Below are 27,725 nucleotides of genomic sequence, written 5' to 3' on the forward strand. Positions count from 1 at the left end.
AGCACCGATCAAGACCACCAGCCAGGCGCAGAAGGGAAACCAGTTCCACCAGTTGCCTTCGAAACTCGAGTACACGCAGCGGGGGCATCCGAGAGGTCAAGATACCAGGGAGGTTGAGGAGGAGTTGAGAAAGGTGGGATGGGATGGGATGGGATGGGATGGGATGGGATGGGATGGGAGGGGAATCGGAATCCCGAGATCGAGCCATCTTAAAGTATGACTGTAAGAGAGACGGGGTTCGAAGCTGACAAGAAGAAGAGAGACATGAAGTGTGGCATATCAGACGAGATGAATAGATATAAACCTTTTGCAATTATCCGTGTTCTACAACTTGGCGCACACAGTAAAAATCGTTTGTTTACGCAACTTTACGTTTCAACCCGTTACGCCGAAATCAAATTTTAGCGGGGGCACACTTTCACTTATACATTTTTTCTCACCACCCGCTCTCCTCTCACTCACCCCACTGCTCATATTAATCTCACTCACCACTCACTCTCACCATCCATACCTCCTAAATTCTACCCCCCTTTCATCCCCAATATTTCACTCCCGCAAACATGACAAGAACCCTCCCAAACATAATCCTAACCGGCACCCCAGGCACAGGCAAAACAACCCACGCCTCCCTCCTAGCCGAGCGCACCCCCCTCCGGCACCTCTCCATCAACGACGTCGTAAAAGACAAGGGCTGCCACGAGGGCTTCGACGAAGAATACCAGTCCTGGATCGTAGACGAGGACAAGCTCCTCGACGCGATCGAGGAGCAGGTCAAGGAAGGGGGGTGGATCATCGACTGGCATGCCTGCGACCTCTTCCCCAAGAGCTGGGTTGACTTGGTGGTTGTGTTGCGCGCCGGGACGGAGGTGTTGTTTGATCGGCTGAGTAAACGGTAGGTTATCCCCTCCCCCTCCCCCCCTTCCTCTGGATTTGGAGGGTACATGTCTGGAAAGGGAGGGGGGAAAGAGTGGTGTGGGACAGGGCAGGAGGAAGTTGAATTGATCGCTGACGGGAAGAATAGAAACTACCCCGACCACAAACTCCAAGAAAACCTCGACAGCGAAATCATGGACGTCCTCCTCCAAGAAGCCCGCGACAGCTACGACGAGGAGATCGTCGTCGAGCTCCAGTCCGGCGACGCCGACGAGCTAGAGGCAAATGTCGAGAGGATTGAGGCTTGGCTGGAGCAGTGGAAGAAGGATAATAACCAAAACTAACTTGTCTTTTCCTTATCAAAATTGGAGTTGGGATGGCATGGGGAAATTTGATGGGTCACATTTTTCACATGACGATTGGTTTTCAGTACCTTAGCTAAGGAAAGTAAAATTTTCAAAACCATGAGACACACATTCTCCCTGACTTAAACTGTGTGAAGTATCAACATCAAGATGGCTGCAGCGAGTGAGTGAGTCGTCGGGCATCATACCGTTCATCTCATATCAGAATGCATTAAACGAGGTTTTTAGTAAGATTTTATATGGCGTAATGATACACGGCAATTACCAAAGTTACAGCCACTCAGCTCGTCCAGAACCTATCAATGACAACAGACGATGATATTAACAACATCAATCATAGAATATTCAAAATCCTAAATCCTCTCCTTATATAAGAGGATTATCTATGCACCTTATACAACCCCTACTCTCTCTACATGCACTCACCCAAACACTTCAATTGAAAATCAAGAATAAAACCACGAAACCATCAATCATCTTTCATGCTCTTCTTGCTTCTACTACCTACACAACAACTAAACACCACACAGCTAGCTACAAGAAACAACACCCTTCCCCTCCTCTGTTTGGCCAAACAGAAAAAAAAAAAAAAAAAAACAGAACCAATGCCCCAACCGGGCCAGCCAGCAGTAAAGCAAGCCTCTTCTTCCTCCTTCCCTCCTCCAACAAGTCTAACACCCAACAACAATTATCATATCTATTTAACATTTTTCCTCCCTTTACCAAACCAATCAACCCATCAATCCATCCATCTTCCAACGCCAACCCCCATCCCCCAACTGTCGACTCAACTTTGTAAAAAGGTATGTATTGTAATTTTATCCTCATGAACCCACCACTATAACAACACACCCCATATGTAGTGTATCCGTGGCATAAATTTTCACACTCACCCCAACCACCCCTACTTCTCTCAACTACTAACCAAACCACCTCACCCCCCGTTCCTGCGCAAGAACAACCCCCCCTCCCACCCCCCCCTTCATCCGCTGTTACTCCTAGACTTCAGCATGACATTCCTGGCGGCGGGTGGCACCGGTCCATTATTCCCACTCCCATTCCTCCACGAACTCAACAGCACACTCACCGGCCTCTGATGATGATGATGGCTCGACCCCCCCGGAGATGGCTGCTGTTGTTGTTGGAAACCCAGAAACGAGCGAGGAGCCACCTAGGCGCTCGCCTGTATCGATCCCGGGCCCTCCTCCATCTCCTGAAGATCATTCATGCTGTGCGTGTCAAAGTCGCCCGCCTGCGACCCAAACTCGAGCTTCTCCTGCTGGGCAATAGCCTGCTGGGAGACAATCTCGGCTAGGCGCTTCAACCGTGGGGTTTGGAGCCCTATTCATCATTAGTTAGCAGACATTCTCACTTGTACCCTCACGGAAAAAAAAAAAAAAAAAGAAAAAAAAAAAAAAAAACTACTCACAAGACGGTGTATAAGTCTCCAAAGCAGTAATCACTCTCGGCTCCGCAATCTCATATGGCCCGCTGTCGTCCATATCGACAGCCTGCAGCAGCAACACATCGCTCTTCTCCGTCACCCTCGACGCCACCGCCTTCATAATCTCGCCATTGATCGGCTGCTCGTAATCCGCCACCAGGTACTGATTCAGCAGCTTCTGGATCTGGTTGGGCGACAGCATCCAGCAAATGTCCTGAATGATCTCGATGTCGTTGAGCGTCGCCTTCTTGAGCTGCAACAGCTTGGTCGCCTGCATCAAGTGCTCCAGCTGGAGCGTCCCCTCGGGCATGTCGTGGCTCTTGCACCACTCCTCGATACGGGTGATGTTGTAGTTGATCTGCAGACCACGCTTCCAAGAGAGGAAGTTGCGGCGCATGAGCAGATCGTTGAACGCCGTCACGCCAACAAGCCTGAGCAGCTCGGTGATGGTCTGGGTAATGATGGAATCCTCAAGGTAGTAAGCCTTCATGGCGCGGAAGACGCTGTTGAGAAGCGACAGCAAGTTATCCATGCTGTACGCGGGAGCAGAGTTGCCCTGCAAAAGCTTGCCAAGGAACCTGTTGTTTTCATTCGTGACGAAGCCCGGCAGCGACTGCGACTCGATGATGGCGGGCACAATCATCTTGTTAAGTTTCTTCTTGAGCACCTTCATCCAGGTGTGGTAAATGTTGAACTCGAGACTCTCGAGATCGTGCTTGACAATCTCCAACAGGCGGTCATACTCGTAGTTGTCCGTCTTTTGGGCCTCGTACCAGTCCTCGGCGAGGAAGACAAAAGACAGCATCTCGTGGACGTTGGAGAGCCAGAACGCACCGGGGTTAATAGCCTCCTCGTCGTCGTGGTTCATCACCTCCTGCTGAATCGACTGCATGACGTTGGCAAGGAACCGCTCCGACTCCTTGACGAAGCCGTTGTTCCACATCTCGGACGTCACCAAGTTGATGAGATACGAAGGGAAAAGGACCTCCTTGTCGGTAGGGGCAGGGTTGCTGGATGGCGAAGGGATCTTGAGGTTGCGAATAAGGCCAATGGTGACCTCCTGGTTCAGGCCCTCCTCATCGGCAAGGAGACCTTCCAACTCCATCTCAATGCTATCAATACCGGGAATAAATGTCGAACCGGAAAGAGTAGTCTGGCGGTTCATGCCAGGAACAGCCATGGAGACAGGGCGGGGGTTGTAGGCCATGCTGTACCTATCCATCTCGCGAGGCTCTGCACCCGCACTCCGTCTCTTGGGCTTCTTGGACGACACCAGATTGATGAGACCGGCCGGCGCAGTAGACGCCGGTCCGTTCCCGTTGACAAGCTCGCCGTTGACGGGAGCAGCTCTTCTAGCCTGCTCCAGTGCCTCTTGAAGCTCAGCAATCTGTTGCCTGAGCGAGTTCTTCTCAACCTCGGACTGCTCGCTCTGCTGGCGCGCAGCCTCAAGCTCCTCGTTGGTAGCGCGGAGGCTCTCCCGAAGTTGTCGCTCCTCCTCTTGCATCCTCTTCACATTCGCCGTCGACTCCTCAAAGCTAGTCTGCAGCTTCTTCATCTCCGCCTCCATAGCCTCCAGACGAGCAGCCGCAATACCAGCCTGGTTGGCCTCAGTCTGCAGCTCCTTCGTCCTAGCCTCCAGAGCATTGTGCCTATTTCTCCAAATGGCAACCTGCCCTTCATAGTTCTCCACCTGCACCTTCAACTCCTTGTTCTGCGCCTTCATGGTACCCAAAGACTGCGTCAACTCAACGACCTTGTTCTCCAGCTTGTAAGAGATCTGCTTCAAGTCACGAGCCTCGGCACGGACAACCTTGTACTCCTTCCGAGCAGTCTTGCCACGCCACAAGCTCTGCACAATGACAATCTTGCGGCGGTAGTCTCTCCAGGCACGAAGCTGTTGTCTCGAGCGCCAGTTGCGCTGAATGATAAGAACCGCGTTGCCAACCCGGGTCTCCATGATCTCCTTGCGGCGCAGATAACCCTTGATAGCGGCCTGAGCGCGAATGACATCGTTGCGGATAACGAGGAACTCTCTCCTCTGCTTAAAACCACGCCAGTTCTTTTGGATGGTAACCGCAGCCTTGATCGTCCGCAGCTCCTGAGCCTCCTTGCGGGCCCTGTAGCCCCGGAAGAGAGCCTGGAAGCTGACAATGGCACCCCTGGCAGCAAGATACTTCTTGCGGTAGTACTTGGCCTTGAGGTTCTTTTGAATGAGAATGGCGCAGTCGTTGAGACGGGTCGTCCTCAGGTTCTCCAAAAAGGCAAGCATACCCGCCCTGAAGAAGATCTTGGTCAGACCCATCTGATATTTGTCCATACCCGGGGCCACCTTGTTGGCGCCGAGGGCCTTGGTCAGGATGGCATCGGCCATCTGCCTAATTTCCGAGGTCCATTGCTGCGACGGCACCAACATGTAGTACCGCAGCGCAAACTCCTCATACGTCCACCTCGTGGGGTAACCCGCACAACTAATACGGACTGTTTCGAGAACACCGCAGGCACGGAGCTGGCTGAGAACCATGGGGCCCTCAAACTTCCACGCCTCCTTGGCCTCGTTGGGCTTGATACATCTGATGTAGTGCACATCAGTGCTGTTGATGGTGGTCATGAGCTCGATCAGCGAGGACTTGAAGATGCCTCCCAGAGTGGGCTTGCGGTTGACGGCGACGCCAATTCTCCTACCGGCCGCCGGCTTCACCGCATTAGAGCTTGCCTGGGCGAGGTCCTTCTCCCGCACCGCCGACGCGGCATCCAACACCTGGCCGAGGAACGCATTAGTCGACGCGCGCAGTACCGCCATGTGTTCGTCGGGAACCGTGTCACGGTTCTTTTCTATGAAACCGTCCGACTCATACGTGACGTCGATGGCATAGTGGCAGACGGTAAAAGACGACTTGCCGAACCTTGGCTTCTTGTAGAACTTGTGCTTGTCGGCAGCATAGTTGTGGTGGAGCTTGGTGACAAACTGCTCATCAGATCCCATAGGCAGCCTGGATTCTTCATCAAGGAGAGAAAGAATACCGAGCTTGCCCTCAATCAAATCGATGCAGGGCTGGTTATCCGCGAAATCAATAAAGGTCCAGTCGATCTTCTCCCTAAGATACTCCTCCTGCTCAAGCTTGAAGACGTGCTGGTTGAACTCTTGCTGCAGCTTCTCGTTGGCGTAGTTGATGCAGAACTGCTCAAACGAGTTCTTGGCAAAATGTTCGAAACCGTAAATATCGAGCACACCGATAAACGACTTGACCCTGCTGAGAACCTCCTCGGTCGCCAAGCTCCTGTTGATAATCTCCACCAGCCAGTCGAACAAGCTAGAGTAGATGAACTTGGCCACGGAATCCCTGACAACGATAGCCTGAGCTTGCGACAGGTTCGAAGTGATCTTCTCGCCACGAGTGACAAGCTGCTTCTTGACAATCCACTTGGCAAACTCGGGGGCATCAATACCGAGAATCTCGCAAGCCTTGACCAACGATGGCTCCGTCGCAGCGAGCACGCTTTCCGTCCTGGACGCCCCGATCTTGACGTTGCCGAGGTGGAGCAAACCAGCAAGCAGCTTAAAGATCTCGGCCTGCTCGCCCTCGCTCACACCAATCGTCGTCAGCGACTGCTTCGTCGCCTTGAATTCCGCCTTGTCGTCCACGCCGTCAATCGTCGGGGTGTTGCCCTGGTTGAGGTAGTCAAACTGCTCAATAGGCAGCAGACCTAGCTCCTGGCGCTCCTTGTCTGTCACACCGGCCACGAGCTGGTAGAAAATGTGATAATTCCTCTCCTTGAGCGGCTGGAAGACCAATCTCGACCGTTCCAGCAAATATGTCCTGATCTTAGCTCCGATAATATTTGTTTCCTTGTCGAACATGATTTCAATGTACTTTCCGAACCGCGAGGAGTTGTCGTTTCTCGTCGTCTTGGCGTTACCGAAGGCTTCCATGATGGGGTTGGTGGCCAGAATAGCCTCTTCGGTCTTGCTCATCGCCTCTGGGCCCTTCTTTGCCCTCGATCCCGGGCTGTCTGATGGATGTCTTGTCGCGAAGTATCGCATGATGTACTTGGCGCTGACAGTTTTACCAGCACCGGACTCACCAGACACGACGATGGTCTGGTTCTTGTTGTCGCGCAGCATGTCCCTATTCCCAGCGTCAGCCAACCGCCTGTGTCCCAAACCTCGCATCCACCGCGGGTCCCTACATGAAAGCTTCCTCAGCAATGGCAAACAGGTGAGGAGCTTGTGTGGCTCTCTGCTTCCCGGCATATACTTGCACCATGCCAGGTACGTAGAGGGAATCGACGCGAGCAAAGGGGTTGGTTGCTATCAGCACAATACCGGAGTATGTGTAGATCTCTTTTTGGAGGTATCGAAGGCGAATGGCCTGCAGAACTGTATTCCGGCAAATATCGTCAGCATGCTGTTGCCTCGTGCCATTTCTCCATCCTCCACCCCCATATCATCTTTGGGCTATTTACCGGCAGGCTCGTTGAGATGGGAAAGATTTGTCAAATCATCGCTGGCTTCGAGCATGGTAGGGTTCATCAGAGGAGGTAAGGACGGGTCGTTGCCGGACTGGAGGGCCTCCAGCGAGACCTCCAGTTCCTTGGTCTGCAAACACAACAGAAGTCAGCGTTTTGGATGAGCTTCCAGCGAGTATCAAAGCTGCCTACCTCGTCATTTTCTAACCGGAAGATGAGCTTGACTTTGTCCCCATCTACCGTCTTTTTGACAACCTCAGACGCAACCCAGCCCTCGGTTGCGTCGGGCTGCCACGCTCGCGTGCCAACATCATAACTCTCAGACATTGGATGTGGTTGTTTTCTGGTCTTGAGCTCTCCCTAGCTTTGTATGTGGTATTAAAAGAAGAAGTATGTTGGGAAAAGAATCCAGTTATTACTGGAAGCTGTCGCCTGAAGAAGAAAGGATGGCGAGTATTCGCAGCTGGAGGCGGGTACCGTGTGCTGGGAGATTGTTGGCTGGCTGTGTTATTTGGTAGGTAGGTATTCGTCGTCGTCGTGGGCTAGGGAAGCCGGGGCGAACACGCAACTGGCGGAAGGCACTGTGCTGAGCTGTGCTGGGAGGGGCTGGCTGAGAAGCACTGGCTGGCTGCCAAAAAATAAAATAAAAAAAGGGCGCTGGCAACTAGCGGGTGATGCGAATCAAGTTGGAGGCGGAGCGTCTGCCTTTGAACTTGAAGGCATTCATGAGTAGGTGGGAAGGGAGGAATTAACGGGGCCGTTAATTGTTAATTAGCGGTCACTAGGTTTCGGCGGTCGAGGAATCTCCGCTTTCCCTTCTCTTGCCTGGCACTGACAGCAACAAGCCTAGGTACTAGACGATGGCCCTTGGGTTGTGGTGGAGTTGGATGGCCGCTGCAGAGTGTCGTTTGTCTCTTGCTGCAACTCTTCTTCGTCGTCGTCGTCGTTCCGGGCTCAAGAAGTGAAGCTTGAGAAAAGGTTAAGGAAGACAAAACGAAAAGGGAAACCCGTCGTTAGAGTTTAGGGGGCTGAAAACAAGAGACAGCGTGCATGGGCTGGCGCACTGTAGAATGCTCGTTGATAGGTAAAGAGGAGAAAGACAGTGGTATCGCGTCGGTACGATTGGATATGGGGGGGTTGGACAGGGCGGGCACGGACTCTCCAGCGATTCTGGGGCACGCCTCTCTCTCCATGTTCTTGTCCCATGACCCCCTATTTTTTTGTTCTTGTTAATACTTGGGAGAAAGGACGCACAAAAAGAAGAAGCTAAACATGAATAAACATTCTCTCCATCCTATCAACTACCTTCCACCTATGGCCCCCTCAAACCATCCAACCTCACCTCACCCCTCAACCATCCCAGCCCCAAACCTAACCCCCAACAAATCCCCAAACAGCCCAGCTTGGAGATGCCTGTCTTGCATTTGCCATCCTCATGCCTTTCACAAGGGAAATCCTTTATACTCTTCGTTACCGCCTACCACCCGCGTTATAGATGCCCCCCCTTTTCACAACCAACCAACCCGACCCCATCTTCAAAAAGGGGGCTCGTTTGTTCAGCATTGAATTCCGTGGAGCAAAAAAGCTGATGCATATCCCATATGCAGGGGTTACAAAGTAGTTCCCCCCCCCCCTCCACATCACTAACAAAAGCGGGGACATCCCCTTTTCTTTCTCTCTCTGGGCAGTTTGATAGAAAACCATGCTTTTGTCAAGTGAGCCCTAACCCGCCTCTGTGTTTCAACCTCTTCCATTTCCAACCGCTCAAGGTTGTTGTTTGTTATACAGCATCATCAAAATATCCAACAACCGCGAGATATTGAGTTGGTTTTGGCTCAGACGCGGTCTCGGAAAACCACCCGGTCTTGCATATGGAACCCACCTACTGACGTCGTCCATCCGTGGTCTGGTCATATTTCTCCCATCACTTTCAACAACACTTTCAATATGGTTCATAATCACATAAAAACCCCTTCCAACCCCCTCCCATAAACAAAGTGGACATGTCTCATCCCATGCGAAACGCCCTCCAAAATTCTCCGGTAGGCCAACTGGACTTGGCCTGTTCGGCGTGGGGTGGACGCACCTTACCAAAGCACGCTGTGTACACTCGATCCCGTCATTTTTCAGGGGTACCCTCCACCACCTCACCAAGCACCCACTATCCACAGTCCTCACCGCTTTCTCGTTTCCTTTTTCGCTGCTGGCCGTCTTGTTCACCTAGCCCTGTGGAATTTATACATGGCATTTATGCACTCTCATTCTCACAGGCTCAGTACATAAAGCCATCATCGTTGTGAATATCAAAAGTCATGTTATTCTTGATCTCTGATCCCCTATTTTGTTGAACCCATCATTTTGATATACCAAACCGCCACCCCCCCTATCCCCTCATATGATGATATAATTTTTCCTTGCTCCATGTTGAAATGCTTTTTGTTCTTGCTCTCCCATCACTGACTCCGTCAACAAAGCAAACAAAAGAAAATGTCCAAAAAAATATCACATCACACACATACAAAACACCAAAATATCCACCCATTATAAACAAACCAGATAAACCCATTCCCTCAGAAAACACACACACACCCTATCTATATATCTAATACAGAACCCGGGTAAGAATGCGTGAGCTGAGTCCGTCCAAGCTGTCCCGAATGTCCTTGATATCCTCCGGCCGGACGTCGCTAACATCGGCCATGAGGTAAGCAATGTCGCCCTTGGAGTCCGAAATCTGCTTGTCGACGTTGTGGTCGCCCAAGATCTCGTTCACTCTGCGCAGCACACCGGGCACGTTGCGATGGATGTAGATGATGCGCGCGTGGTTGCTCTCGTCGAGGGTAAGCTGGCGCATGTTGACCTCGGGCAGGTTGACGCTCCCAAGGGTGACACCCTGGTTGATGTACCTCACGAGCGCATCCGCAACCTCAATACCAATCGCCCTCTGCGCCTCCTCCGTGCTACCACCGATATGAGGAGTCAAAATAATGTTGTTGAGACCGCGGAGCTCCTCCGCCCACGGGTTCAGGTCGGTGGTGAAGTAATCCCCATTCCCAGCCGGCTCATTAGGATAGACATCCAGCGCCGCACCAGCAACCTTGCCCGCCCTCATAGCCTTGATCAGCGCCGGGATATCAACCACCGTCCCACGGCTGGCATTGATAAGATAAGACCCATTCTTCATCTGCTCAAACTGCTTCGCCCCCAGCATGTTCTTCGTCTCCGGAGTCTCGGGCACATGCAGCGTGACAAAATCCGCCTCCCCAAGCAGCGCCTCCAGCGTAGGCACCTGCCTCGCGGTACCAATCGCCATCAAGCTGACCACGTCATAGTAAATGACATTCATCCCCATCGCCTCCGCCAACACAGACAGCTGCGAGCCAATATGCCCATACCCAACAATACCCAGCGTCTTGCCACGCACCTCCCAGCACTTGGCGCTGACCTTGTTCCAAGTGCCCCGGTGAAGCTCATTCGAGCGATCGCCCAGCTGGCGGGCAAGAGAGATAATCTCAGCAATCACCAACTCGGCCACACTGCGCGAGTTGGCAAAGGGAGAGTTGAAAACAGCGATACCCTGCTTGGCAGCATAATCCAGATCAACCTGGTTAGTGCCGATGCAGAAGCAGCCGATGACGAGAAGGTTCTTGGCCTCCTGGAGCACCTTGGCCGTCAACTTTGTCTTTGAGCGGATGCCAATGACGTGGACATCTCTGAAGTGTAAATGTCAGCAAATTTGAAGCCGGAATAAGGATTTGTGAGGTGGTAGTAGTAGTAGTAGTAGTAGTAGTAGTAGTAGTAGTAATAGTAGTAGTAGTAGTAGTAATAATAGTGAACTCACCTAATCTTCTCAATCAACTGATCCTCTGGCAACGAAGCCTTGTGAAACTCAACCTGGTACCCCTGACCAGACAGAATATCCCTCCCAGTCTGGTTCACATTCTCCAGCAGCAGAATCTTGATGTCCTCCGTGCTGAACGGCTTGAGCTGCTTAGCAGCAGCGCGCAACGCAAGGCTGGCCATGAAGCTGCTCGACGCGGGTGGTGAGTGGAAAGTAGCGGTAGGGGAAACACTGAGGCTGTTGGACACGGCAGGTCTAGCCAACGAAGACTGTGAGATTGGTTTTGGGGTTGTCATTGTGGCAGTTTTCCTTTTCAACTGGCGGAATCAAGAAAAAAGATATTGACTCAAAAGGTGGCGGCAACAGGGAACAAGCTTTGTAACATGGGCTAATAAAGCTTCTTCGCGGTCAGAAAAAGTTGGGTAAAGTTTTGAGTCGAGATTGAAGAAGAAAAAGGTCCCCCGAACAAACAAGGCGTGGGATGTGTCACCTCTTTGAATACTCAGCCCGTGGTTCAAGGTCGATCCACGGTGGGATGGTTCCATGGTGGGGTTTCTTGGGGATGGCGGGGTTGACTCACTGTGTGGTGGGTTCACGCTGGCTAAAAAGAAAACTTTTTGGGCCATCCATGACGGAATGCGAGTTCTTCATTCGACAAGCCCACACCTGCGCCTCCGATCAAGGCGTGCTCGCCCTGACTACGTACCTACTCACTCTAGACTATACTATACGTTCTATAGAACACCCAATACCCAATGGCTCTCTTTTAGTTTATTTCCGGTTCCCAGGCCCTTCACGTAGCATACCTCTTTGACAAGATGGAACTATGTTATCCAACACATCCATAGATACTACCTCGACTCTTTGTCTCTTGTCCAGGTACCAAAAGTATAGCATAGCACTTACATCCAGGGTCTACCACCAATGGTCGTCTATTCCGGTCCGGATACCGGGACATTCCTGGATCTGTCGAAACACCAAAAATGGAACAATCGCCTCAATGTATCACCTAATTTTCCGGGTCAAGAGGCCCCCATACCAACGAACATTTCACCCCGCATAATCGCCGCATATGTACGGCTCAGCTGCACACCGTGTGCCGGGGTCGCAATGAGTCGACTTCGATCCGACATCCTGGGCCTGCTCAGCAGCGACTACGGAGGCCCTCAGATCAGACATGGACAAAATAAAAGACACCTCATGATGATCACGATGTTGATGAGTTTGCTACATAATGTGAATTCACTGCCTACTGACTGCTGGGCTCAGGTGCCATAAACCTAATACCAAGTGTTCCCATACAGTGCTCGAGACTCGTCCTGCCCCCAGTTGTGAGCCCCCCTTTTTGTCTGCCTTCTAGTATGCCCTCACATCTCGGGAAAAGACAATCGCTTCCCACCCGCACAAATGAAAATTGAAAACCCATAAACAAACTGAGACGAGGAGAAGCCATCAAACGCAAAGGGCATGCAAAGACAAGACATATTACCCGGAAATGTCCTCAAAAACAAGTACAAATCAGAGCTCAATTTCGGCACTCCTGCATGTCCATCATTCGCCGTATTGCTCCCTAATGGAGCCTGCTGATGAGCAGTGTAATTGGGACACCAGTGAAAAAAAGGCCCGGGTAGAGGGCGGAGGGGCGATTGCCCGATCAATGAAGTATGCTAGGCCATGTTGGCGAGAAGTCTACACCATTTAGCTTTGCTTGCACTCCGAGGGCTCCTGCTTGGGCTTGCTGCCATCCTCCTGGAAAGCTGTCAGTCTTTGACCTTTGTCTGGTGGACAAAATTGATTCTTACCTCGTCCTCCTCGGACTCGTCCTCATCATCGTGGTCCTCGCTGTCATCGTCCTCGTCATCCTCATCATCGTCGTCGAAATCGGCATAGTCCTCCTCGTCCAACTCCTCGAAAGCGAGGGCCTCGCCGGTGAACCAGTCGATGGCGCGGGGAATAAGCTTCTCCTTGATGTCCTCACCGAGCTGGTAGTCGAGCTCGAGACGCTCCTCAATATCCTCGGCCGCCTCGTCGTCGTCGTCGGTGGGCGGCTTGGGGGGCGAGAAGAAGTTGAAGAAGGACTCGGTTGGGACAGTCTTCTTAACGATGCGAGTCTGCTTCGTGGCTGGTTTGTGTTAGAAAAAACCCCAATTTTACACGAGTTTTCGCCTTCAACTTACTCTTGTTACGTTGCTTCTTCTGTTCGATGCGAACGGTAAGATCCTGACCGGCCTTCCAGTCGATCTTGTCACCTTCGGCATGGTCATAAATGAAGTCACCGCCATACCCGCTCTCGTTCTGGTAGTAGTAGGTCTTGGTGATGATCTTGTTGGTGAAAAACTCGTTCTCAGCGAACTCGAAGATCAGGCGGAAACCGGGCTTGTCGAGGTACTCCATGCGGATGTCGATCAGGGACTTGAGAGCGCCCTCATCGCGGTCGGTGATCATCTCGGCAAGGGAGATCTGGTTCTTCATGGCAGAGAGCCAGAACTCGGGAATACCGCTGACCTTACCGCCGTCGGTGGCGCCCTTGTTCTCGACAGCGGCGCCCTCCGCCTTGTCCTCATCCTCCTCGCCGGCCTTGACGAGGTCCTCGGTGGGCTCGGTCTTGCCGTTGACGATGGCAGCACGCTGCTCATAGAGAGGGGTGAACTTGGCGAAGAATTTCTTCTCGAGCTGAAGGACCTCCTCCTGGAACTCGGCCTCGAGCTTGGAGTGCTCTTTCTGGATGCCCTTGAGACCGGAGACACGGCGCTTGACCTCGGCAGGGAGCGACTCGATGTAGCCGGAAGACTTGCCAACGAGGGAACCGAGACGGCCCTGGATCAGAGACACGAGGCGGGGGTCGTGAGCAAAGATGGAAGCGGCAGTGACACCACCACCCAGATCCTCTGCGTCATGCAAAATGGTCAGTTCATGATCACAAGCCAAATCTTGTTGGGCCGTAACAACGGCGGGGTAGATGGGGGAGATGGATACGAACCTTCATTGATGCTAGCAACTCCGGGCTGCTGGGCGTGCGATGAGATGGGAGCTGCGTTCAAAGGTGTGTTCTGAGGAGTGCTGTTGTCGACGAGTCGCAGTCAGTACAGTACGGGCAGGGCAGACAGCTTATCGCCAGTCGGCCGGGGGCAGTCGACCGACTGGCAAGCAGACAGAATGCCGAGAAAACTTACGGGGCAACGGCGGGGTCGGGCCGCTTGTTCTTAATCGGTTCGGCCATTTTGATTGACTGATTGTGATGATGGACGAGGATGGGATCGTGAAAACAGCGGCACCAAACAGACGATTTGTGAGGGCAGAACGAGGAGAAAGAACTGCACGGAAACAGCGGGTGGTGAAGCGTCGACAGATTGCTCAGAGCCGGAGGAAATGTTGAGGGAGGGGAAGGAAAAGCTATCAATGGGTCACTAAAAAATTTGCGGGGCAACCTTACGCCTCTGCCTCCCACCGGCCTGTGCGGTCACTGGGCGTTCACTGCCTGCACCCAACACTCACAGTGGCTCTACGCGTCTTTTTTCCCTCTTTTTTACTGGGCGTGGTCTGGATCGCGATGGCAATGTTCCCAACCGTTGCTTTCTCCAATCCGTGAACCGAAGCTTAGCATGCCTCACCCATGAGTCGCATCTCGAATCTCCACACCGGACCACAGCCATCACCAAGGGCCCTCCTGGTTGACGTGGCAGCCGTGGCAGCCTCTTCCGGCTCTTGCTAATGCTAGGTAGCAGAATTTGCTCTGGTTTCTTCACCTTCACCGCTCTCTGCGGCCCTACTGTCACTCTCTCATCTTGCTCTTGTCAGAGAGCATGGCATGTCATGGCATATCACCAGCCTATCTAGGGCTTCGCCATCCATCCGGCCCCGTCAAAGTTTCCAGGGATGGCATCTAAATTTTCTTTCGCCTCCCACCTCCCACCTCCCACTTCCAGCCCACCGACTTTCCGTCCCCACCTGTCAAACTCGCTTTTTACTTTTGGGAGGGACCCTTTGACTCCTCATCCGAAGCCGATGATTACACAGCACAGTAGGCACAATGAACACACGCCATCACAGACAGGTCTTGTCTCTGCTGCATATGGACTTTTGACGGGCAAAGTAAGTGTATTGTCACAAAGTACATATGTCTTCTAAATCGATCGGGCGATATCAATGATCACGGGATCTCCGGAATTTCAACTTACTTACCCGTGTGGGCATCCTTCAGATGACTGCATACTTGCAGATATAACGCCAAGAGGCCGGTAGCCAGCCAACACTCAACATTTACCTGAACAAATGGTGTTGAGGGATGACAGATGGATGTCGGCTACGGAGCATCACGGAAGTCCAATGTCTACCGAGGATCCCGTTGCTCGCCACCTTTTGCAGGATTCGTGCAAGGTAGCCCCAAGTCTGCCAGACCATTGTTCATCTCACGATGCCAGCTACACATGTGAGCCTCAAGATTCCCTACGCTGCTGGCTGGCATATTTTTAAGCCTCCTAAGTAATCTTTGAGCCAAGAACCATTGTAGTTTTGTCTGTGGACCCCCACTTACACAACCAAAAGAGGAAAGATTCTTGTAAGCGGTACGGAGAATAGTGTATGAGCACCACATTGGAACACACTCCCACACATTTACCTAGTTACCCAAGAACTGATCGGCGAATCGGTATCCAGAGTGCCAAAGGTCCCAAATATTGACTTTGAAGCCTGAATAAAATGCAGGGACACGTCTAGTGGCACCTTGAGGCATGTGCATTGAGCAGACATGCACCCCATGACCCACATGAAATGTAGTATGATTCTGCAACTAGACACACAATGTTCCGTGTCATCCAATATACAAGCTATATATCCAGTACTCCATCTGACTACTTACTTGACGTCTATTAATCTTTAGGAATAACTACATCCTCCGCATCTTGTATGAATGGCATTCTAGGTCATCAAGAGTGTTGCTGGCCTGCCAAGACGCACCATGCAGCTATCCGAGTAGATCCAATCGAGTCCGACGTCATGGTGCTTATCGGAACCAGCTCCACAACCGCTCTGTTCTCCGTACCTGAATTCTAGCTTCGGTTCATCCATTTCACCCACGCGCTCAGCTATACCACGGCCAATCCATTGGCAGCTGCTGTTGACAATGCGCATGCGATCAATTTCTCTCTCTCCAGAACCTTGCTGAGGATCTATCAGCTGCCTTCCGATTTATACCCCAAACCAACATGGAAAACGACCGAGATCACGATCTGCCGCCGGTGGCGAGCAACCGAAATGGCTTTTATAGTCTCCAAGGAAACCACAGCAGCGTCAGCGTTTTCGAGGATGTTGAGATGGCGCACGATGAAGTGAGTGGAACCGTGCACAATCTAAGCCTGCGGCAGTGGTACTAACCACACACATAGCTCTACTCGGGGCCGATGGCTGAATCGTTACCCACGAGTGTCTCTGCCTTTCATCACCGCCGCTCACGAGCCGATTCCACAGCAAGCTTCTCATTCTGGCAGGAAGAAGATGAACTGAATGACCCTCTTGCGATAGAGGAGCGGCGCATCGGGGATCTGGACGAGCTCCCGTTCGACGACGAACTCGACGAGGAACAGGACTCTACCGACCTCGAACGAACCGCCGAGGAAAACGATTACGTCCTCCATCGGCGCGCATCCACGCAATCACGAGGGGACTCTGTGCACAGTATGTTGCTACGTAGGGACAGTGGCACATCGGCAGGGAGTGGATATGGGTCGAATCGACACAGTCAAAAGGCGCATATTCAGAATGAGGACCTCTACATTGCGATCGCGGGGTTCAGAACCAGTAAAATCGGCTATGCTCTGTACCTTTTGATATGTGTATTCACGTTGGGGGTAGGGTGGCTAATCTTCTACTGGTCGCCAAAGTGGCGAGTCAAGCTGGTTGGGAGGTCCGCGCTCCTCAGGGAGTGCGAGTGGGTGGTGGTGGAAAACTCGTGGAACGAGATGACCGCGGTGGATGTGGTATCGAAGGAGTATGGGAGGACGCTTTCGACAGTTTTTGGGTCGCCTTCCAAGTTCACTTCGTACCTCCTGGATGACGATCCAGATCCAATTCTTCCGGAACTGAGGTACATAGACTATCGCCACATTCGCTTCTTCTTCCACCCTGTGCGCGACAAGTTTCTCATCTGCAATGGCTGGAAGGATCCCCTCTGGACAGATGTTCAAGACGTTCGCAATGGTATCGACAGCGACGAGCAGGTCAGCCGTCGCACTGTCTTTGGGAAAAACGATATCAATATCGAAAAGAAGACTACTGGCCAGCTCCTCGTGAAGGAAGTAAGTTTCCCCCCACATATGTGAATTCGAAGAAAGCCCGGTTGCTGACAAAGTTCAGGTCTTTCACCCATTCTACGTATTTCAAGTCGCCAGTCTTGTCCTATGGTCTCTGGACGAATACTACTACTACGCTTGCGCCATCTTCTTGATCTCGGCCATTTCTATCATACAGACTTTGATAGAAACACGGCAGACTGAGAGGAGACTTCGGGACATTTCTCGGTTTGAGTGTGATGTCAGAATCTGTCGACACGGCTTCTGTAAGTTTCTCTCCTCTTTTGAGGTCAGTGGGCACTTTTTGCGGTATTCTAGCGCAGCATCCTCTTTGCCACATGACCACAGACCATTTCTAGTCCGTGATAGCCGCTAATACAACCCCAGGGAACACAATCCTCTCAAGCGAACTAGTACCCGGTGACGTCTACGAAGTCAGCGACCCCAGGTTGACGCAGTTTCCTGCCGATAGCATCCTTCTAAGCGGTGACTGCATTGTCAACGAGAGCATGCTCACAGGAGAATCGATACCTATAACCAAAACCCCAGCTTCAAACGACACGCTTCGGAAGCTTGATTTGAATGCTCCAACACCAGTAGCCGAGGTGGCCAAACACACTCTGTTTTGCGGAACCAAGATCATCCGCGCTCGAAGGCCTCAGAATGAAGATGAACAAGCTGTTGCTCTTGCCATGGTTATCAAGACAGGCTTCAACACAACAAAGGGTGCCTTGGTTCGGTCAATGCTCTTCCCGAAGCCGTCTGGCTTCAAGTTCTACAGAGATTCCTTCCGGTACATTGGTGTGATGGCCATTGTGGCAGCTGTTGGTTTCTTGGCCAGTATCGTCAACTTCATTCACCTTGGCTTGGCGTGGCATGAAATCATCATTCGCGCCCTGGATCTGATCACGATTGTGGTTCCACCGGCGTTGCCGGCCACCTTGACTATTGGCACCACGTTTGCGGTGCGCCGGCTCAAGAGACAGAACATCTTTTGCACGAGCCCGCAGAGGGTTCAGGTTGGAGGAAAACTTGACATTATGTGCTTTGACAAGACTGGGACTTTGACAGAGGAGGGCCTTGACATCCTTGGTGTGCATCTCGTTTCTAGGGACACCAACAAGTTTATTGATTTGATTGAAAATCCTGATGATTTGGCGGTTGGTCATGACCAGCCCCCTGCTGTGGGGGGTAAGCCTGACACCAGGTCGACGGCGCTTTATACCATGGCCACTTGCCATGCGCTGAGGAAGATCGATGGCGAGATGCTCGGGGAGCCTCTTGAGCTAAAGATGTTTGAGTTTACAAAGTGGTCTTTCGAAGAGGGTGACCTGGGTGGTGGAAAAGGGGATGACGAGGAGCAAGGAACTCTGAAGCCTTCAATCGCTAGGCCGCCTCCGGACGCAAAAGCTGATGGCACTGGGGAAGCATCTTCTATCGAACTGGGTGTGCTCAAGTCGTTTGAGTTTGTGTCTCATCTTCGCCGGGCCAGTGTCATTGTCAAAGACTTTGGTAAGCCAAGCGGAGACATTTATGTCAAGGGTTCGCCTGAGTGTATGAGGGAGATTTGCAAGCCAGAGACATTCCCTGAGGATTATGACGAGGTCTTGGGGCAGTATACTCGCAAGGGGTACAGAGTCATCGCTTGTGCCTCGAGACATATCAAGAAGCTCAGCTGGGTCAAGGCTCAGAAGATGCACAGGCATGATGTCGAGTCGAACCTCGAGTTTGTCGGCTTCATCATTTTTGAGAACAAGCTCAAGCCTACCACGGCGGCGGTACTCAAGGAACTTGGAGATTCTAATATCGGAACTGTCATGGTTACCGGCGACAACATCTTGACCGCCATCAGTGTGGCGAGGGAATCTGGCATGATCAGCGAGACGGCACATTGTTTCTACGCTCGGTTCGCAACAGGGCACACCAAAGACCCCAACGCCGAGTTACAGTGGGAGAGTATTGACAACCCCATCTACCGTCTCGATCCCCGAACCCTACTCCCACTACCGGCTCCTCCGGAAGGCGACGCCTCGCTACCATACGACATCTCTAACATGAGGAATTACTCCATCGCAGTCTCAGGCGATGTCTTCCGCTGGGTAGTCGACTACGCCCCAGCAGAAGTAATGCAGCGCATGCTCGTCACCGGCAAGGTCTTTGCGCGCATGTCGCCAGATGAGAAGCACGAGCTGGTCGACAAGCTTCAGAGCATCGACTACTCGTGCGGCTTCTGCGGCGACGGCGCCAATGACTGCGGCGCGCTCAAGGCAGCCGACGTTGGGATCTCCCTCTCGGAAGCGGAAGCCTCTGTCGCAGCCCCTTTCACCTCGCGCGTCTTTGACATCACGTGCGTCCCCAAAGTGATAAGAGAAGGCCGGGCCGCGTTGGTGACGTCGTTTGCCTGTTTCAAGTACATGAGTCTCTACTCGGCGATCCAGTTCACGACAGTCTCGTTCCTCTACGCGTCTGCTTCCAACCTGGGGGATTTTCAGTTTCTGTATATTGACCTGGCGTTGATCCTGCCGATAGCGGTGTTTATGGGGTGGTCGAAACCGTACCCGGTGCTGTGCAAGAAGAAGCCGATTGCGGATTTGGTGTCCAGGAAGGTGCTGACGCCGTTGATGTGCCACATGGCGGTTTGTGTCGGTATCCAAACGGTGGCGTTTGTGGGGGTGAGGGGGATGGAGGGGTTTATTGCGCCAACGACGCCAAAACCGGGGGAGAAGCCGGATGTGGAGAATAGCGAGGTGACGGGGTTGTTTCTGGTTAGTTGCTGGCAGTATGTGCTTGCGGGGTGGGTGTTGAATGCTGGGAGGCCGTTTAGGGAGGGGGTGGGGAAGAATTGTGAGTATTATACATTCCCGGGGGAGATGAAAGGGGGTGGTGATGATGGCTGACAATAATGATAGGGCCTTTTTTGGTCACGATGGCGACTGCGTTGGGGTTGAATGGGTTTATGGCTGTTGCGCCGCCGGAGTGGATTGGGTTTATGAGGTTGACTAGGACGAGTTGGGAGTACAAAGTTGTGTTTGTTTTTGGGTTGGGGGCGGGGGTGTATTTGGGGTTGGCGTGGGTGGGAGAGCATTATGTTTTTCAGAGGTTGGCGGGGTGGGTTGGGCGGGTCAAGGGGTGGCTGAGGGGGGGGGAGAAGGGGGGTAAGAAGAGGAAGGAGTACAAGGTTATTTTGGAGAGGATGAGGTTTTGATGGGTGTAAGGGATGGAATGGGTTGGGCTGGTTGGACATTGGAGAATGGGGAGAGCTAGGTAGGGGATGGGTATGACTATACGTGGATATGTAGGTTATGGATGGATAGACATGAGTCTTTTTGGGCTGGGCTGGCTGGCGTTGGTAAGGACTGGGTCAGCTGGCGTTGGTAAGGACTGGGCGGAAACGTGTGGCAAGAGATAAAGTATATACAGACTTGTAGTCAAGGTTTTGAGCGAAAGTTGAAATATGTTTGGGTTGTGATTGGGTTGGGTAGGTGGGTGTGATGTGTGTGTTTGACAAGTAGGGAAGATGTGTCTCGTTTTGACATGGCGGGTTTCTCTGAAAGTATCGAGAACCAGTGGGCTGTATAATCCTGCTACTTAGAGATTAACGTATAATATCAACTGAACAGCAAACAATGTGACTGTTAAACTGATTTAATTTGGTATCTCCTCCCTCTCTTGCTCTTGGCTTCCTCCTAGGCCTGTTGTCCGTCCGTCTAGTTGGGTCAGCGTTATTGCTACTTTGGCGCCTGACCAGGTATGTACATTTATTTCTCTTCACCACCTCGTCGTTTTCATATCCTCGATGCGAGTCGTTTAGTGATCCCAGGGGTGCTTCCAGCCGAGAAGGACAGGTCCTGTTCTTCTTGTGAGTAACACTGTTCTGGCTCGAGGGGTAGAGCTGAGAAAGACATACCGTCCTCCTTCGCCTTGTAAAAGATCCAGAACCACATGGAAGCTCCCAGGCCGGTGGCGGTATAGCGGTAGAGGGGCCGGATGGGGCCGGCGAGTTGGGAGCGGGGGAGGGCTCGGGAGAAGCGGGCGAACATTTTTGGTTTTTTCTCTTTCTCTGCTGGATGGAGGAGATCAGGTACTGAAGGAGACAAAGCAATTGAATAGAGAGGGACAAACTCACGCTGGCTGGTGGCAGACGGGGAAAGAAATGGGTGGGTTGGTAGGTGTGTCGCGATTGGAGCTTCTCGAGCTGGCTGTGTCGTCGTTGCGCCGATTGCTCGCCCTCTCAGTGACCAGGGTTGGGGTACGTACTCTGTATCTGCCGTCATTGGGTGTGGGTGCCTGAAGAACAAGGCAGAAACAGCCAAGAAAGGGTTCCAGCCCAGCAAGGTGCGTCTGTCATTTCTTGGCAGGCATCGGCAGCGCGCGCTCTCGGCTTAATCTTGGTCTCTTGCCCGTTCTTTGCTTTCTTACAACCTTCTCTTCTTCGTCACACTTTTAGAAAGCAGCGAATTGAGAGGATAAGGGTATTTCGGCAGCAAGCTTGCAGAAACTGGATCAAACGTACCATTCTGGATTGACAAACGGCCTTGCGAAGCAATCCAGACGTCAGCAATTCCATCAGCGGCAGTCAACTGTTCCACTGTCAGTTCAACAGACGAAAGCCTTATCCAGAAACAGCCGATAAGATATTCTTCGTCCAACAACCGCCATCAAAGACGAACAAAACAGTTACAACGGCGCGATGAGCGCCTCCGAGTCGCAGGAGGCTGCGGGGAGGCCGCAATCTCCCCGCAGCTTTGCCATTGCGCACCAGAGGCCGAGAAGCAGCTTTGTCGGGTGCTCCAAGATTGCCGACTACGAGGTGTTGGGGAAACTGGGCGAGGGTACCTTTGGGTAGGTGGTGGTTCTTTTGCCTTCCCATCTTGGCCGTGTCCGAAGCTGACATTGTTGCCCTACACAGAGAGGTTTACCGCGCGAGATCGAGAAAGACGGGTGCTTTGGTTGCGCTCAAGAAGATCATCATGCATAACGAAAAGGATGGCTTTCCGATTACGGCATTGAGAGAAATCAAGCTGCTCAAGCTACTGTCGCATCCCAACATCCTCCGACTGGAGGATATGGCAGTGGAACACCCGCCTAGGAGTGGTGAGTTGATGCTATCTGTCGAGGAGGTTCCAGGACATGCATGATTAACAGGCGCCCTTTGCCAGCGGACAAACGAAAGCGACCCATCATGTACATGGTCACGCCCTACATGGACCATGACCTGTCGGGCTTGCTCGACAACCCCTCGGTGACATTGACCGAGCCGCAAATTAAGTGCTACATGCAGCAACTGCTCCAGGGCCTGGAGTATCTACACGCCAATCGCATTTTGCACAGAGATATGAAGGCTGCCAACCTGTTGATCAACAACAGGGGCATTCTTCAGATTGCTGATTTCGGTCTTGCGAGACACTACGAGGGCAAGACACCACAGCCTGGTCACGGCGGTGGGGAAGGAACGCGTGACTACACTGCTTTGGTGGTCACGCGCTGGTACCGCCCGCCCGAGTTGTTGATGCATCTCAAACGATACACCACATCGATTGACTTGTGGGGAGTTGGGTAGGCAGCCTGTGGTCGATTCTTTGTTGCAAGGGATCATGCTGACAATGTCCCTAGGTGTGTTTTTGGCGAGATGCTAGTTGGCAAGCCCATTCTCACCGGCGAATCTGATGGGCACCAGTTGGAGTTGATATGGGACCTCTGCGGTACGCCCACCATCGAGACAATGCCTGGGTTGAAAGACTTGCCTGGAGCCGAAGCGATGTCACCCAAGCCGCGACAAGGTAACCTGGGGCAAAGGTTCAGAGAATACGGCTCGGGTGCCATCTCGTTACTTCGAGAGCTTCTCAAGCTGGACTGGAGGAGCAGAATCAACGCTCATGACGCCCTGCAGCACCCTTACTTCCGCAACCCCCCATACCCCGCCAAGCCAGAAGAACTGCCGTCTTTCGAAGAAAGTCACGAATATGATCGTAAGAAGTACCATGAGAAAAGAACCGTGTTGCCTCCAGCGCCCAGGGGCGGTACCGTGGGCCGCGGTCCCAACAATGACGGCGATGGCTACAGGAACAGCGGTGGCCCCGGCGGAAGAGGCTATCCTCGGAACAACAACAACCGCAATTTTGGTGGTCCGGCCCCGGCACCAGACGAGCGAGTGCCCGCTTGGCACAGAGACACCAGGCTTCCACCGCGCCCACCTCCACCTGCGGACTATGGCAACGGCCGTGATCGAGCTCCTCGTGGAGGTGGCGGAGGAAATCGTCAGGACGTCGATACGTATATTCCCAGTTATGATAGGGACGCTCCAAGACGAGACGATCGGCGGAGGGACGACAGGCGAGACCGCGGAGGCCCAGGGGACAGGAGGAGGGGGGATTATGATGACCGCACAAGGAGCAATCGCACGCGCAGCAGAAGTCGGTCACCTCTGCCGCCAAGAGACCGCGATAGGGACAGGGACAGGGACAGGGACAGAGATCGGCCACCTCGCGATGGTCCACCGCATCCTAGATAGGTTCAGGGTCGCAGAGGCCACGAGCAGGAATACGGACGTAATCCCCGTCGGTAAGGAGGCGGGAATACCAAACGGGGCTCCAGGCGCTCGGGGGAGGATGAGCAACCCAGACCGGGGTCTGGTGGTCATGAGCAGAGGCCTGACGGGGGCGGGGGGGGAGTTGGGTGGCTCTACATCACGGGATGGACGTCAAAGCAATCCGGCACCAGTAGCAAACAGGAGGCCAGTCCCATTGTACAGTCCTGATAGACCTATTCCGTCGATTGAAGCAGAGCCGCTAGCACCCTCACGATTGCGCCCGTCATGCTCGCCGTCACGCTCGTTGTCACTCAACTCATGCAATCGACAATTGCTCGTCCAAGCAAGCGGCCGAAGCCGATCTTTTGCTTCTGGTGATTCTTCGGATCCGGAGCTGCCTGCAGACCCACCACGTAGACAATCTCTTTTTTTTCGGGTCGTTCAGCCTGAGGACGTAGTTGAGCAAGCACCCGAGGAGACAGCTGAGCAACCATCCGAGGACGCAGCGGAGAGACCACGGCAGCGTGTTAAATTACCGCCTTTGCCATCACCGCTCGGATCGTCGGTCGAAAGACTTCTTGGGCTGAGAACAGCCAGTGATTCCTTGCATCTGAGTCTAGGAACAAGCAGGGCTCGGGCTGGCATAGCCAGGTCGAGGGTGCTGGCTGATGAGGACGGCTCGTCCGAAGTGGGTGACTCGCTTTCGTTCGCATCAGCATCATCCGGGAGGCGGAATCGGGGGATGTTTAGGGGGGGGGGTTGGAGATGCCGGCATAATCAAGAAGAGATTGAGCGGGCGGCTAGGGTGTTGGGTGTGCCGGTGCCGGTGCCGGGGTCAAGGGCCGCAGTAGAGGGAGGGTTCTTCCGACTGATGGTGGGTGGGAGAGGTGCTCTACGTCGAGTTCGGGAGAGGTGGAGAGTACACGACCGTCGGTGGTGCCGCCGCGGAGAAGTGGGCAGAGAAGAAGTCGGAGGCCAGGTGATGGTTGGGAGGCGGATGATGAGTTGCGGAAGGGGTCGGGAGAGAGGTCGGAGGAGGAAATTGCCTGGTCGGTGGGTCTGAGGAACGGCCGAGCACACCGCCAAGGGTTGGGTTTTGTGAGGGTGAGGGTGGTGAGGAGGGGGGTGGTGAGCAAGAGGGGAGTGGTGAAGAGGATGGTGGCGAGCAAGGAGAAAAGGGTGGTGATGATAAGAAGAGAAAGAGGTCGAGGTCTCCTGGCGGGTCTGAGAGGCAAGGCAAGAAGAGAAGGAGGGGGTCCAAACCACCGTCTGCTGAAGTGTCTGAGGAGTAAGGTTGGCTTGAATGATAATCCGTCTGCTGAAGCACCAGAGGAGCGGTCTGATGTCGAAATGCATGATGAGGAAGTTGATGATGAACCGGCTGAGGAGCAGGCCGAGGTTGAAATGGATGACGAGCAAACTGATGATGAATCCCCTGCTCAACCACAAGCCCCTCCTCAAGCTCAACCCCCTCCTCCACCTCAACCTCCCCCTCAACCAAGCCCTGTCACGAGACGATCAACAAGGAGCAGTACCGCACGGGAGCCCGATTTCTATGCTGAGGTAAACACGAGCACTGGGCGTAAGAACAGTAGTAAAAATAATCACTGGCGCGGGAGATTCGGGTGATTAGGATATAGACACCCAGAAAAGCGTGAATTTTGGTGTGGCTTGCAGCTGGCTTCTGGAATTTGGTCAACAAGCGAGGAGTATTAGTAATGTGTAAAAGTCATGTTTGGAGAGGGTCTTAGATGCATTCTGAAAGTGTCTGCTTGTGGTTTTCTTCAGAGTAAGGTTCGAAAGAACGGAGGAGAATTGCATACTTGTTTTCAGGTTGTGCAGCCATTTCAACATCGCGTTCAGTTGTGAATGTAACCTTGTGTGATACTGGTGTTGTTGATGTTATAGTGAATTCTCTCGCAAGTAATTACGTCTCTGAATGACCATCCCCAGCCCCATCACGTCACAACAAAAACTCATCTTCCTCCATCCAAGTCAGAATCAAATTACTACTACGCGTTTAAACCGAACCGCTGTATCAACCACCCCTCCTTCTAGTCCCTCACCCCATCATCAAAACAACCAACCAAACCACCCTTCCGTCTCCTCCACCCTCTCACGCACCTCCTCCTCTTTGACTCTCACCCCCAGCCCCCTCCTCCTCATCCGCTTCATACTCCTTCTCCTTCTCAATCTCCTTACTTACCCTCCATTTCTGTTCCAACATTGAAAAGGGCTTATCCCGACTATACCCCCGCTTCTTCTTGTTCGTCTTATCCACATCCCCCTCATACGCTTTAATCTCCTCAGCTTCCTTTATCTTGTTTAATATACTTGTCAGTTCCGGCTCCGCTTCCTCGTCATTCTTGACAATAATCTCTTCCCTCCCCTTCTTCAACCTCTTCCTCGCGCTACTCCCCAACTTCTTCGTGGCAGTAGTCTCACTCTCCACAGCAACATCCTCCCCCATTAAATACTTCAAATCATCACCCCCAAACCCCCCACTCTGAAACTCGTTCTTCCCCTTGATCTTCTTCCTCTTCTGCTTCTTCTTGTTCCTCACCCCTTCCCCCTTCCCCCCACCAGCTTCGGTCCCAGCAATATCACTCTCCCTCTCATCCCAATCCCCCCTCTCCTTCCCACCCCCCTCCCCCTCAACCTCCTCAATAACCCCCAAATCCAACATCGCCAACCCAGCCTCGTCAACTCTCTCCTTCCACCCCATCCCTCGTCTCGTATCGCCATACATCGTCCCCACCACAAACGGCATACCCTTCCTCCTTTCAAACTCCCACTCCTCCCACCACCCATCCCACCTCCTCTCGTCCTCCCCCACCGTCAACTGTATCCTCCTCCTCAACCACCTCCAATCCACCCCCGTCCGACGACAAAAAGCCTGCTCCGTATCCAGCAGCACCGTCCGATGCGGCGCCAGAAAGCAGATAACATCCCAAATCAACGCTTGGGCAAAATGCCTGTAGCCGATCGCCACAAAATAGTACAGCACCCTCAAGACAAGTAAAAACGGCGTGGCGACAAAGAGCAAAAGCCGAAGATACCTCAGGATGGAGCCAACAAGGAAAAAGACGCCGAAGAGGTAGGAAATCACCTAGTATATGACGAGGAGGAGTGCAATCAGTCCAACAATCTTGTGCTACGCTGATGATTCGGACGAGGAAGAAGGGGAGACGAGGTTGGACGAGGATTCCTCGTGGATCGTCTCTGTCAGTAACCCCTGAAGCCGAGGTTTCTGAGGGCGTTGCTTGATGGAGGCGGCGGGGATCAAAAAGTTGGCTTGGTTGGAGGATGACATGACGGCTGTTGTGGCGCTGCTGTCCCAGGGGTCGTCGTCGGTTCCAAAGGATAGGGAGCTAGTGCTGTCGACCGAGCCGGGAGTAACGGGGAGGTCCATTTTTTGCTGTTTGTATGTCATGGCGCCTGGAGGTTTGTTGGGGGTGGCAGTCCGCTTAGAAGTGCTGGTGCTGATGCTGGTGCTGGTGCTGGTGAGGGCTAGAAATTGTTCTGTGATGAACACTATGAGGGCGCCGGTTGTGAAGCCTATTACTGCTGCGTAGAGGAGCTAACGATAAAGTCAGTAGGAACCGTCAGAGATGCATAAGGATCACGTACCAAGATGGGCAACGGCTTAAGCTCCAGAAAGATATGGATTACAATCCCGAACGGGGCTGTCGCCAAGTTGAAGACGGCTCTAGTAGGAGAGATGATGAAGAATGAAATCACACTCCAGATTGTCTGCAAACTCCAAATGGTGACAGTCTTGGTAATCAACCAAGGCCAATACAAGGTACCGAAGATGGTCCTGAGCAGCGTGAGACTGGTTCTCTCGGAAACGGGGGCGGTGGTGCTGTTGACGAGAACAGTGAGAGGATCCATAGTCGAGCTACCGCAGATATAAACG

General features: G+C 52.8%; 9 protein-coding genes across 9 annotated transcripts; 4 read left to right on the forward strand and 5 right to left on the reverse strand.

Annotated features, from left to right (window-relative positions):
* Positions 1-377: 377 nt before the first annotated feature.
* Positions 378-1,359, forward strand: FAP7 (factor activating pos9). Its single transcript, XM_062876269.1, has 2 exons — positions 378-892; positions 1,022-1,359. The coding sequence occupies exons 1-2, from the start codon at positions 561-563 to the stop codon at positions 1,215-1,217; spliced, it is 528 nt and encodes a 175-aa protein (XP_062734851.1). The 5' UTR covers positions 378-560; the 3' UTR covers positions 1,218-1,359.
* Positions 1,360-1,656: 297 nt separating this feature from the next.
* MYO2 (Myosin type-2 heavy chain 1) lies at positions 1,657-8,704 on the reverse strand. Its single transcript, XM_062876270.1, has 5 exons — positions 7,342-8,704; positions 7,147-7,279; positions 6,871-7,060; positions 2,668-6,809; positions 1,657-2,579 (listed from the first exon to the last, which is right to left on the reverse strand). Exons 1-5 carry the CDS (start codon positions 7,474-7,476, stop codon positions 2,410-2,412), a joined length of 4,770 nt encoding a protein of 1,589 aa, XP_062734852.1. The 5' UTR covers positions 7,477-8,704; the 3' UTR covers positions 1,657-2,409.
* Positions 8,705-9,445: 741 nt separating this feature from the next.
* SER33 (D-3-phosphoglycerate dehydrogenase 2) lies at positions 9,446-11,551 on the reverse strand. Its single transcript, XM_062876271.1, has 2 exons — positions 10,991-11,551; positions 9,446-10,862 (listed from the first exon to the last, which is right to left on the reverse strand). The coding sequence occupies exons 1-2, from the start codon at positions 11,284-11,286 to the stop codon at positions 9,752-9,754; spliced, it is 1,407 nt and encodes a 468-aa protein (XP_062734853.1). The 5' UTR covers positions 11,287-11,551; the 3' UTR covers positions 9,446-9,751.
* Positions 11,552-12,188: 637 nt separating this feature from the next.
* NAP1 (histone chaperone) lies at positions 12,189-14,522 on the reverse strand. Its single transcript, XM_062876272.1, has 4 exons — positions 14,164-14,522; positions 13,168-13,970; positions 12,793-13,112; positions 12,189-12,739 (listed from the first exon to the last, which is right to left on the reverse strand). Exons 1-4 carry the CDS (start codon positions 14,208-14,210, stop codon positions 12,689-12,691), a joined length of 1,221 nt encoding a protein of 406 aa, XP_062734854.1. The 5' UTR covers positions 14,211-14,522; the 3' UTR covers positions 12,189-12,688.
* Positions 14,523-15,798: 1,276 nt separating this feature from the next.
* QC761_205500 (uncharacterized protein) lies at positions 15,799-21,075 on the forward strand. The gene is made up of 5 exons (XM_062876273.1): positions 15,799-16,317; positions 16,375-17,283; positions 17,342-17,543; positions 17,665-20,121; positions 20,187-21,075. The coding sequence occupies exons 1-5, from the start codon at positions 16,195-16,197 to the stop codon at positions 20,480-20,482; spliced, it is 3,987 nt and encodes a 1,328-aa protein (XP_062734855.1). The 5' UTR covers positions 15,799-16,194; the 3' UTR covers positions 20,483-21,075.
* Positions 20,860-21,519, reverse strand: QC761_205510 (uncharacterized protein). The gene is made up of 3 exons (XM_062876274.1): positions 21,404-21,519; positions 21,185-21,340; positions 20,860-21,125 (listed from the first exon to the last, which is right to left on the reverse strand). Exons 2-3 carry the CDS (start codon positions 21,315-21,317, stop codon positions 21,085-21,087), a joined length of 174 nt encoding a protein of 57 aa, XP_062734856.1. The 5' UTR covers positions 21,318-21,340; positions 21,404-21,519; the 3' UTR covers positions 20,860-21,084.
* Positions 21,520-21,641: 122 nt separating this feature from the next.
* On the forward strand, positions 21,642-23,788 carry BUR1 (serine/threonine protein kinase, CMGC, CDC2/CDK subfamily; the record flags this gene model as incomplete). The annotated part of the gene is made up of 4 exons (XM_062876275.1): positions 21,642-22,119; positions 22,187-22,371; positions 22,437-22,833; positions 22,891-23,788. The coding sequence occupies exons 1-4, from the start codon at positions 21,968-21,970 to the stop codon at positions 23,786-23,788; spliced, it is 1,632 nt and encodes a 543-aa protein (XP_062734857.1). The 5' UTR covers positions 21,642-21,967.
* Positions 23,789-24,961: 1,173 nt separating this feature from the next.
* Positions 24,962-25,435, forward strand: QC761_205525 (uncharacterized protein; the record flags this gene model as incomplete). Its single annotated transcript, XM_062876276.1, has 1 exon — positions 24,962-25,435. One exon carries the CDS (start codon positions 24,962-24,964, stop codon positions 25,433-25,435), a length of 474 nt encoding a protein of 157 aa, XP_062734858.1.
* Positions 25,436-25,922: 487 nt separating this feature from the next.
* Positions 25,923-27,700, reverse strand: QC761_205526 (uncharacterized protein; the record flags this gene model as incomplete). Its single annotated transcript, XM_062876277.1, has 3 exons — positions 25,923-26,915; positions 26,997-27,386; positions 27,437-27,700. The coding sequence occupies 3 exons, from the start codon at positions 27,698-27,700 to the stop codon at positions 25,923-25,925; spliced, it is 1,647 nt and encodes a 548-aa protein (XP_062734859.1).
* Between the last annotated feature and the right edge of the window lie 25 nt (positions 27,701-27,725).

Source organism: Podospora bellae-mahoneyi, chromosome 2 (assembly GCF_035222275.1).
Source record: "Podospora bellae-mahoneyi strain CBS 112042 chromosome 2, whole genome shotgun sequence".
Lineage (NCBI taxonomy): Eukaryota > Fungi > Ascomycota > Sordariomycetes > Sordariales > Podosporaceae > Podospora > Podospora bellae-mahoneyi.